The 11,646-nt window shown below is 43.8% G+C and overlaps 1 protein-coding gene across 2 annotated transcripts in view; it reads left to right on the top strand.

Annotated features, from left to right (window-relative positions):
• Glt1d1 (glycosyltransferase 1 domain containing 1) overlaps nucleotides 1–11,646 on the top strand; it is a 65,559-nt gene that overhangs the window by 6,685 nt on the left and 47,228 nt on the right. For both annotated transcript variants that reach the window (XM_050146643.1, XM_050146642.1), the window contains exons 2-3: nucleotides 1,279–1,427; nucleotides 7,754–7,859. In XM_050146643.1, the coding sequence (XP_050002600.1) occupies nucleotides 1,279–1,427; nucleotides 7,754–7,859 (255 nt within the window). The remainder of the gene's footprint in view (nucleotides 1–1,278; nucleotides 1,428–7,753; nucleotides 7,860–11,646) is intronic.

The following is an 11,646-nucleotide window of genomic DNA, read 5'->3' as shown; positions in this document are numbered from 1 at the left end:
TTTTTTTTTTAAAAAAAACCTTTTGCTAGGAAAGAAAACTACAATTCCTTAGGCATAATGGGCACTTTGTGAATTTATTATTGAATCGAGTTATTATTTGACAGAAGGAATAAGGACAAAGCAATTTAAAAGTATTATAAGTCAGCAAGCCACCAGGGCAAAATTTCAGTCCTCAGAGTATTAAGATTAAACATTTTTTTATTTAGAATGTTTATGAGCTCATGCAGTGAACGCCACAAGGCAGTTTAAAGGACGTTTAGGAGACTGAGAACAACTTGTTATCATGACTCTCATTACCCATGACAAGGCCCCCTTCCCCTTTCTTCCATGTGGATTCCGCAGAGGTCATCGATCTCTCAGGCACTCCTTCTCCAGTAGATTTTAGACTCTGCCATTTGCTAACAAGTTCTCACTTCCTACAGCTTTCGGGAGATGGAAGAGTAGTTCTTCGCTTCTGCTCTGAGCATGTAGGACGCCAACTCTTAGGCTAAGGCAAGCAGTAGCTGCAGAAATATTCCTTCAAGGGCTGGAGAGAGATGGCTCAGAGGTTAAGAGCACTCACTGACTGCTCTTCCAGAGGTCCTGAGTTCAATTCCCAGCAACCACATGGTGGCTCACAGCCATCTGTAATGAGAATCTGGTGCCCTCTTCTGGCCAGCAAGCATACAGACAGACAGAACACTGTATACATAATAAATACATAAATCTTAAAAAAAAAAAAAAAAAGTAAGAAATATTCCTTCAAGAAATGAGTGACAGGGCCTGGAGAGAAGGCTCCGTGGTTAAGAGCATTGGTGGCTCCTGCAGAGGACCTGGATTTGGCTCGCCGCCTTCACCTAGAACTCCAGTTCTGGTGGATCGGATGCCTTCCTACCTCCGAAGGCACCAGTAGTTTAGGTGGTGCATAGACACACCATGTAGGCAAAACCCTCCTATGCATAAAATGAAAAAAAGAAATCTAAACGATGTGAGTGACGGCAGCTAGAAGATGCGTTTTGGGCACCATCTCTCTCGAGTGAAGGGCAGCGAACAAGGAACCGGTGGAATTAGAGAGGGCAGACAGGCTTTGAGGTAGTCCCGTGCCACGGAATGTGCTGAGAGGCTCGCCGTGTCTCAGAGTTGTGACTACATTGGCCTTGATCCCCCACAGCCTGAGGTCTCTTGCAGGCTGGGGAATGGACGGCTGCTGTCACTATCTCCAGCTTCCATCTGTGTTTCAGTCCAGGACCGACTCTAAAGCTGTAACCAGCCTCTCCCTCTCTCTGTTTCTTCATTAAGGGACCACCTAGAAGCTGCCGGCCACATGTGTGTTCTGAGAGATGCCTTTGACTTTGAAAGCCCATCTGACGTTGCCGAGCTCATCGCGGCCGAGAACCTGGAAGCAGCGCTAGCCCTTCACCTCTACCGAGGAGGCAGACTTCTGCAAGGTACAGCTCTCATGCTCCCAAGGCCGCACAGGGGGAAATGCTGACAAACCAGATGCCAAGTACAGTGCCCTGTTACCCAACTGAAGGATTACACAAGGTTTCCATTTTTTTTCTATTAAGCAATTTTCTAAATTTGGTGGCCTTTCCACTTTAGAAAGATAGGTATTGATGATACCTTTGCTGTTTAAATATGTGTTTAAATATGAGACCAGCCATAGTGGTACATGCCTGTCTTTACAGGACAGGTTCTCTTACAAAGCTGTGATGGCCCTGGGTCGGAGCATCTGTGTCTAAGGCAGCTCACTCGCTGTGGCCAGGAGGCCTCTCTTCCCTACCTGGGTTTCACCTGTTGCTATGATAAACCACTCTGACAAGTGTAACTTTAAGAGAGACAGGGTTTGCTGCTTTTGGCTTACAGTTTCAGGTCACAGTCCATCATCATCGGGGGAAGTCAAGGCAGGAGCTTGAAGCAGCCAGCCAAAGCCAAGGGAAATGAAGGCAGGCACACTTCCTACAAATTCCCCTTTTCTATATTTCTACACAGTTTAGGGTTCCCTGCCTAGGGAATGGTAACACCTACAGCGGGCGTGGTCTTCTCACATCAATTCAGCCAAGGCCATCTCAACACAGAGGCCAACCTGACCTAGACAAACCCTCACTGAGACTCTCTTCCCAGGTCATTCAAGGCTGTGACAAGTTGACAGTTGAAAATGAACCATCGCAGGTAGTTTAAATAGCTTGAGACATAGCGGCACTTCTTTTCTGAAATGTCTACAGCAGAAGGGCTTTTATTTAAAAATTTTAAATTTTAGTGTTTTGTGTGTGTGTGTGTGTGTGTGTGTGTGTGTGTGATGTGCCAGCACACCATGGCATTCACATGGAGAACAAAGGATGAGTCTGTGGAGTAGATCCTCTCCTTATAGAGTGAATTCCAGAGGTTGAATGTAAGTCATCAGATTTGTGGACAAGTGCTTTTAGTCATTTAAACTATCTCACCAGACCTTCATCTTAGATTTTTTTTTTTTAAAGAAATGTGTATCTTCACATAGGCAGTGAGATATTTGGAGGATAGCTAGGCTAGATTATGAAGTTCATTTGTGTTTCTCATTCCCTTGGGCCCACGTCCTAGGGTCATTTAGGTTTGTTTGTTGTTTGAAGTAGTCTCGTGTAGTCCAGGCTGGAACTTACCATGTGGTAGAGGATGGCCTTGACTTTCTCACCTTCCTGGCTTCCCTTTCCAAGTGCTGGGATTCTAGGCATGTGCTACCATGTCTAGTTACGTGGTGCTGGGAAAGGAACACAGGGCCTCATACATGGCGGCAAGCACTCAACCAGCCAAGATGCATTCTCAGCCCCTGAAGTGATTTCAGACAGTATTTTCAATAGTGACAATGACCTGCTCTGTGAGGTTGGGAGTGTCATTTTTACACATGTGGCCTCACTTCAGTTCAGACTCTTCAGTTTGGGATCACCCCACGTTTTGGATTAGGCAGGCTCCCCCGTGTCACATTGTGGGGATCCTCTGCAATCATAGGTTTAACTTTAGATGCTAAGGCATGCCACCCCATCTTGGATCATATCCTTTTGTTGTTGTTGTTTTGAGACAGGGTCTCACTAGGTAGCTTTGGCTGCTCTGAAACTTATGTAGACCAGGCTGACCTCACAGAGATCCACCACCACACCAGGATGATTGTACGTTCTTGAAGTTGATACGGGATGCCCCTCTGTATGCTGTGAATATGTTTTATTACCATTGGTTAATAAAGAAGCTCATTTGACCTATGGCAGGGCAGAGTTTAGATCGACAGGAAATCCAAGCAGGGAGTGAGGGAGAAAGAAGGCGGAGTTGGGGAGACACCCGAGCAGCCATCAGAGGAGTGAGATGCCAGAGCATTTCTGGTAAGCCACAGGGCATGTGGTAATACACAGATTATTAGAATTGGATTCATTTATATGTAGAGCTAGCCAGTAAGAAGCCATCAAAAAGCCTGTAATTTATATTAAGCCTCAGAGTGGCTCTTTGGGAACTGGTGGGCAGGAGAGAAACCTCCAGTTACGTGAAGTCATGGTGAGTGTCTATGCTATCAGTTCCTATGTTAACCTGGAGGCCAAAAAACGATTCAGTATTTTGTTTTGTCCAATGCTGGCAAAATTGCCATCGAAGTTCAGATAAGACTGGCAGATGGCCAGAGCCTGCTTCACCTCACTCTGATCCAGTTGCTGGTTTTTTTTGTTGTTGTTGTTTTGGTTTTTTTTTTTTTGCTTTTTTTGTATGTATGTATGTATGTATGTATGTATGTATGTATGTATGTATTTATTTATTTATTTTGAGTCAGGGTTTCTCTGTGTTGCTTTGGCTGTCCTGGAACTCACTCTGTATAATAGGCTGGCCTCAAACTCAAAGATACACCTATGACCCCCACAAGTGGGGGGTTAAAGGCTTGTACCACCGCCACCGCCTCGTTTGTTTTTGACTTTTTAGTTTATATGCTTAATCCCACCACTCTTGACCTCTGCTTCAAGTAAACATGAAGATGTCACTGTTCTGTTTGCTTCTGAGTTGGGAGAAACTCTGAACTAACACAGGGATTGTTTTTCTCTCCTGGGGATGAGTGTGAAAGATTTTTTTTTTCTGTGTACAAATCAACCAATTTTTAAAGTGTTTAATGACAGAACTTTATAGTTGTCCTTATCTAAGAGAGAATATAGCTGGGGCGCCATGCAGGGTGCATTCTGGGAGCTTTATTATATGTTTTAACTAGCATATAAAACAGACAACTTGCTTTGATGTAGGTTTCAGAGCTTTAATGAAGTCTTAAGAATACACCTTAGCCAGTCGGTGGTGGCACACTCAGGAGGCAGACAGAGACAGGCGGATCTCCTTGAGTTCAAGGCCAGTCTGATCTACAGAGTGAGTTCCAGGGCAGGCTCCAAAGCTACAGAGAAACCCTGTCTCCAAAAACCAAAAACCATACCAAAACAAAAAAGAATATGGCTTAGGCTGAAACCTAATAAGGAAGCAGATAGGGTCAGGCGGCCGAGAACAAGATTAACCCGTCTGTGATGGCATCCCAATGACTCAGTATGGATCCAGTTCAGGTGCCCCACCCCATAGGATTGCTCTTTACTTTGTGTTGTTTTTAAAATCAAAATCATGGACTATAGTTTGGTAGGCTTTGGGTTGTAAATTATATTGCTCTATTTCATAGGGTGTGTGCCACTGCATGCGTGTTGGAGCCAGAGGGCAGCTGCATGGTGTCTGTTCCCTCCTACCACGCTAGTCCTTACACCATGAGCCGTCTCACTGGCCCGCAGTTGTCTGCCATTTTTGTTGTTATTTTGAGATTTTTGAGGCAGGGTCTCATGTAGCCCAGGCTGGCCTTGAACTCACAATTTTGGTAAGGTTGACCTTAACCTGCTTTCCTCCTTTTGTCAAATGCTGGGGTTACAAGGCACCAACACACTCAGGGCTTTGAGACAGGTTTTTACATTTTACAGCCCAGGTTAGCCCAGGCTAACATAGCTAACTCATTATGTAGCCCAGGAGGGGGTTGAAGTCCTGACAATTCTCCTGCCTTGGCTCACAAGTTTGAGCCAGTCCCTCTCTAACTAGTTTTCTGTTCTTACCTGAAATAAGATAAAAACATCCTCTATCTTTGCCAGGTCTCTCACAGCAATCAGTTATGAGTGATGGCATTTTTTTAAATGATGTTTTTTTTAAATTAAAAATTTTCACATGTATATATGTTTTGCCTGCGTGTATGCAATGACATTGCACCACATGTATTCCAGGTGCCCACAGAATCTACGAGAAGGTATTAGATCGGGACCAGACAGCTGTGAGCTGTCATGTGGGTCCTCCATTGTTGAAATAAGGAGTGGCGGGGCTGCGTCCCCAGCATCCCAGCCGCCTGCTAGCTTATGCCCGAAATAACAACACACAAACTGTATTCTTTTAAACACTGCTTGCCCATTATATCCAGCCTCTTCTCGGCTAACTCTCACACCTGGACTAGCCCATTTCTAATCATTGTTTGTAAACACCCCAAGGTGCGCTTACCGGGAAGATTCTAGCCTACGTCCATCCTGGGTCGGAAGCAGGGCCTCTGCTCCAGAGAGCAGAGCTGTCGGGTCTCTCCAGGAGCAGAGCAGAGTCTGACCTCACTTCCTCTTCTGCCCAGAATTCTATTCTGTTTCCTCCTCCCATCTATGTTCTAAGCTATGAGGCCAAGCAGTTGGTTTATTATAATTAACCAATGACCTTCCTCCATCACTCCATCAAAGCTGGTCCTCTGCCAGAGCAGCAGCGCTGTTTACTGCTGAACCATTTCCAGCCCCATTATTATTTTTATGTGAGGGGGGGTTTTCATCAGCATGTCTGTGCACCATGAGGATGCTGTGCCTGTAGGTGCCAGAAGAGGGCGTTGGAGCTACAGACTGCTGAGTTGCAAACAAGTGCTGGGACTTCTGGGTCCTCTGGAAGAATGACTGATGCCCTTAACCACTGGCCCATCTCTCCAGCCCTGAATGATGATGTCTTATTTCCATGTTTTGTCTCAGGCACTGTATATGATGAACTTTGTCTGTTTTTGAGACAGTGTCTTGGCATGTAGCCTTGGCTGACCTGGAACTCAGGGACTATGTAAACCAATCTGACCTGGGACTCACAGAGAGTGCTGGGATTACAGGCATGTGCTACCATACCCTATATGTGATGAAATGAATTCAAAGATACTTTTAGACTGGACATGACGGGGCAATCTGGAAGCAGAGGAAGGCAGATCTCTGAGTTCTAGGGGCCAGGTCTACGTGGCAAGTTCAGTTCAGAATGTTGTGTTTGCTTCTAAGGGCCATGGATACCACTCAGATACCCTTCAGAGTCCCACTGTTTCAATGCCTGGCTTTAGAAGCTGGTGATCATGAGGGAGGGGCCATTCCTGGTGACTGCCAGGTACCAGTGTCTACATAGTGCTGCCCATTCCTCGAGTCTTCTGGAGCTGCTGGTTGAGGATGCTAAGAAAGACCCTCTCCTGTCACCAGCTTCATTTGAGCTCTTTGATTTCTTCCCAGGATTGAAGAGCTTGGCTTTGATGGATGGTGGGGAATGATATTTTTCCGTGGTTAAAACGGAAAGCAAATTAATTTGAAAACTAGTCCTGACAACCATGGGTGAGACTTGGCATGCTTAATCTCAGTGTGGGTTTTTCTTTCTACATATATTTGTGTGTGTGTGTGTGTGTGTGTGTGTATGTGTGTGTAGTGTTGGTGGGCATGGTCTTGGTGATGGTGGTAGCGCTGGGGAGGGATCTTTGTGGAAGTCAGAGGACAACTTAAAAGGAGTAGATTCTCTCCTTTTACCACGTGTGTCCGAGAGATGGGACTCAGAGTGTCAGGTGTGGTTTTTGCCTTTGCAGAACTATTTTGCTGGCTCCTCAGTACAGGTTTCTTCCTTCCTTCCTTCCTTCCTTCCTTCCTTCCTTCCTTCCTTCCTTCCTTCCTTTCTTTCTTTCTTTCTTTTTTTGACACAGAATTTTTCTCTGTGTAGCCCTAGCTGTCTTGGAACTAGCTCTTGCTGGCCTCGCACTCACAGAGACCCACCTGCCTCTGCCTCCCAAGTGCTGAGATTAAAGGTGCATGCCACCACCACCTGGCCAGTGCAGGTTTCTAATAGTGATATCTGCTATCTACCTCTAGAGAGTTGAACGGAATGAAACAGACATCAAAACACACCACGCTTAGTTACTGGGGCTGAAACTCAGCTGGCAGAGTGTTTGTCAAGCATGCACAAAGCCTCTGTTTCAACCTCTAGAGGGACATAAATTGGGTGTGGCAGTGCTTGTGGGAAATCTCAGCCCTTTAGCTCAGCCTAGGTAGAAGCTTGAGGTTTAGGTTCAAGGTCATCTTCAGGGAAATAAATTCAAGGCCAACCTGCCTCAAAAAGAAAAGGATTCCAGACCAGTGAAATGATTCACTAGAGTTCAATTCACAGAGCATACGTAAAGATAGAAAGAGAGTACTGACTCCACGAAGATGCCCCCACACATATCACACACACACACACACACACACACACACACACACACACACACACACACATCTGGGAATGGTGGTGCACACCTGGAGTTCTAGCCCTGGGTTTGCTGAGGTGGTAAAATTGAGAGTTCCAGGCCAGCAGCCTTGGCTCTAGAGCTCTCTTTCAAAATAGATGACAGAAAGCCATGCAGCCCTGGATTATGGGAACTTCCACTTTTGCTTCATGGCTGCAGACCAGTTGTCAAGGGGCACCTCCTGATGTCCCATATGCTCCACTTGTCTTCATTTTGCAGGTCATGGCATTCCTTTTGGGGTCATCTTTGGTGGAACTGATTTAAATGAAGATGCCAATCATAAAGAAAAAAATGAAGTCATGGGGAAGGTTCTGGAAGAAGCCAGGTAAGGCCATCCATTTGTGCTCTGCTTTGGGAGGGCTTGCATCCTAGCAGGGAAAACAAATTCTCACCACCAATAATAAGGCCCTTGCCAGGCATGGTGGCTCATGCCTTTAGTTCCAGAACTTGGGAGACAGAGGCAGGTGGCTAGCTGAGAGTTAAAGCTAACCTGGTCTACATAGCAAGTTCCCAAACAGTCAAGGCCACATAGAGAGAGACCCTCTCTCAAAACAAGCCCAGAAAACAAAACTGTCCTTCAGTATAGTTTTATTTTGCTACAAATTCTCCTTGTAACCAAGTGAGTCATTATATCTGGCCTAATGTTAATATCACATGAGCATCTTAGAAGGTTCTGTGTGATAGGAAGACAGCTTGTGTGTGCTTGTGTGTGTATACTGAAATAGGGTCTTTTGTAGCCTAGGCTAACTTTGACCACTATGGTTAGCTGAGGATGACCTTGAACTCTGCTCCTGCCTTCACCTCCCAAGTTCTGAGACTGCATGAATGCACCACAGGGCAGGGCTGAGCAGATGATGCTAAGCGGGCCTATGCTAGGTTTCCCAGCCCAAGGCTCATCCTCGTCACTATTCTTAGGCTATTCACTGTTCATATTCAGTATGTATGGCTCCTGTCTGTGTCGCTTTGTGAGTTCTGTAAACCATTATGGAGAGCAGTCACCAGCGAGATTCTGTACCCTGGCTTAGACCTCCATTTACACATTATTCCCAGCCACCTGGGAGCAGAGAGCCCCCAAGAGCTTGGCTCTGTCACCTGGAGGTGGTGCTTCTCCAAGACATCCATTAGTTCTGTGGGAATAGTATGGGAACCCCTGCCCCAGACACTAGCTGTGGCCAGCACCTTCTGACCTGCATGGGCAATGTGTGAACGTGGTATACATACATATACACAGGAAAAACACTCATACTCAGAAAATCAAAATAAATAAGTCTTAAAAAACAAAAACACACAGGAAAAAACCTGTCTCAGAAAATACTCAAAAACAAAAACCCCAAACAAACAAAACCCCCTAAACAAATACAACAACACCACCACCAACACAAAAGCATTAGCTCCCTTTACAGAGGACCTGAGTTCCATTCCCTGTACCCACATCAGGTGGCTCCTGATATAGCTGGAGTATATTTAACTCCAGCTCCAGGGTGTAAGCACCCTCTTCTGGCCTCCATAGGTACTGCACCCACACAGTACAAACACACACACACATACACACACACACACACACTCATGTGCACTCATACACATACACAAATAAATCTTAAGAAAAGTGACCCATTAGTGAATATTCCCTACTTCTTGCACATTTAAAAAATATATTATCTTTCTATTTGCATGGTTCATGCTGCATAGCTCTAAGGAAGAAAAGTAATCCTGTTTACTAGAAACATTATTGAACAAATCTATCTTGCAGTATTATCTTTAGGGTTATTTATCTCTTTGTTATTAAAACAAATATTGATTTTTTTATTTGGGGGTAATTGATTAAGGCCAGTGGGCAAGAGAGACGCATGAATCATGGATTTCTTGTTTGACATCACACAGCTCATGTTTCTGTAAACGGGGTATTGAGCCTGCCTGGCTTCTTAATGAACATTTCATTTTTAATTAAACAGTTTTTAAGTTGGCATGTTTTTTTCTATGGGGTTGTGTGAATTTTTTTCAGTATTTTAAACCTTTATTCCATGCAGTATAGTATTCTACTTTAATTTTGGGTTAGATTATCAGCTTCTAAGACTTATAGTATTTGGTAATTATATTATAAATATTAAAATTCAGTGAAGTGTATCTGAAAATTAGGATCATTTTGTTTCTGAGTACGCTTGAAAAAGAATACTTGCTACTTGTTATTGTTTACTTAAAAATTCTTTTCCTTTATTTTTATTTTTTGTGTATGAGTATTTTTCTGCATAAGTGTCTGTGGACTCTGTGTGCAGTGTTCTTAAAGGGCAGAAGAGGCTTCAGGTCTGGGACTGGAGTTACAGATGGCTGTAAACCACCATGTGGGTGCTAGGGATTGAACTCAGGTTGTCTGGAAGAGCGGCCAGTGCTCGTAGCCACTGAGCCATCTCTCCAGCCAGCCCCAGTCTTTTATCTTTTCAGATATATCCTGGGTAGGAAGGTAGGAACCCTTTCAACTTATGGAACCCCTTCTCTGCCATTGCATTAAATTCTTAGATGTGTTTGAGTCTGCTCCTGGCCTCAAGTTCACTTTTGAGCTCCTGTTCTTATTCTCGTTGCCAATACAGTTTTTTTTGTTTGTTTATTAATTTTTATTGAGTTCTACATTTTTCTCTGATCCCCTCCCTGCCTCTCCCTTCCCCTTCAACCCTCTCCCAAGGTCCCCATGCTCCCAATTTACTCAGGAGATCTTGTCTTTTTCTACTTCCCATGTAGATTAGATCTATGTGAGTCTCTTTTAGGGTCCTCATTGTTGTCTAGGTTCTCTAGGATTGTGATTTTTGGGCTTGTTTTCTTTGCTTTATGTTTAAAAACCACTTATGAGTGAGTACATGTGATAATTGTCTTTCTGGGTCTGGGTTACCTCACTTAAAATAATGTTTTCTAGCTCCATCCATTTTCCTGCAAAATTCAAGATGTCATTATTTTTTTCTGCTGTGTAGTATTACATTGTGTAAATGTATCATGTTTTCCTTATCCATTCTTTGGTCAAGGGGTATTTAGGTTGTTTCCAGGTTCTGGCTATGACAAACAATGCTGCTATGAACATAGTTGAACACATGTCCTTGTGGCACAATTGAGCATCCTTTGGATATATACTTAAAAGTGGTATTACTGGGTCTTGAGGAGGTTGTTTCCTAATTTTCTGAGAAATCGCTACACTTACATGCAAAAAGGCTGTACCAGCTTGCATTCCCACCAGCAATGCAGGAGTGTTCCCTTTACCCCACATCCTCTCCAGCATAAGTTGTCATCAGTGTTTTTGATCTTGGCCATTCTTACAGGTGTAAAATGGAACCTCAGAGTTGTTTTGATTTGCCTTTCTCTGATGACTAAGGATGTTGAGCATTCCCTTATGAGTCTTTCAGCCATTTTAGAGTCCTCTGTTGAGAGTTCTCTGTTTAAGTCTGTACTCCAATTTTTTATTGGATAATTTTTTCTTTTGATGACCAATTTCTTGAGTTCTTTGTGTATTTTGGAGATCAGACCTCTGTCTGATGTGGGGTTAGTGAAGATCTTTTCCCATTCTGTAGGCTGTCATTTTGTCTTGTTGACTGTGTCCTTTGCTTTACAGATGCTTTTCAGTTTCAGGGGCTCCCATTTATTAATTGTTTCTCTCAGTGTCTGTGCTGCTGGGGTTATATTTAGGAAGTGGTCTCTTGTGCCAATGCATTCAAGTGTACTTCCCACTTTCTCTTCTGAGGTTCAGTGTGGCTGGCTTTATATTGAGGTCTTTGCTCCATTTGGACTTGAGTTTTATGCATGGTGATAGATATGGGTCTATTTTCATTCTTCTACATGTTGATATTCAGTTATGCCAGAAGCATTTGTTAAATAAGCTTTCTTTTTTTCATTTGATATTTTTTGCTTGTTTGTCAAAAATCAGGTGTTCGAAGGTGTGTGGATTAATATCCGGGTCTTTGATTCAGTTCCATTGGTCCTCCTGTCTGTTTTTATGCCAATACCAGGCTGTTTTCAGTACTGTAGCTCTGTAGCAGAGTTTGAAGTCAGGGATTGTGATGCTTCCAGAAGTTCTTTTATTGTACTGGATTGGCTATCCTGTTGGTTTTTTTAATTAATTAATTAATTAATTA

The sequence above is a fragment of the Alexandromys fortis genome, unplaced genomic scaffold, assembly GCF_014885135.2.
Source record: "Alexandromys fortis isolate MF-2015 unplaced genomic scaffold, M_Fortis_MF-2015_v1.1 scaffold_56, whole genome shotgun sequence".
Lineage (NCBI taxonomy): Eukaryota > Metazoa > Chordata > Mammalia > Rodentia > Cricetidae > Alexandromys > Alexandromys fortis.
This window is presented reverse-complemented; position numbering and strand designations above follow the sequence as displayed.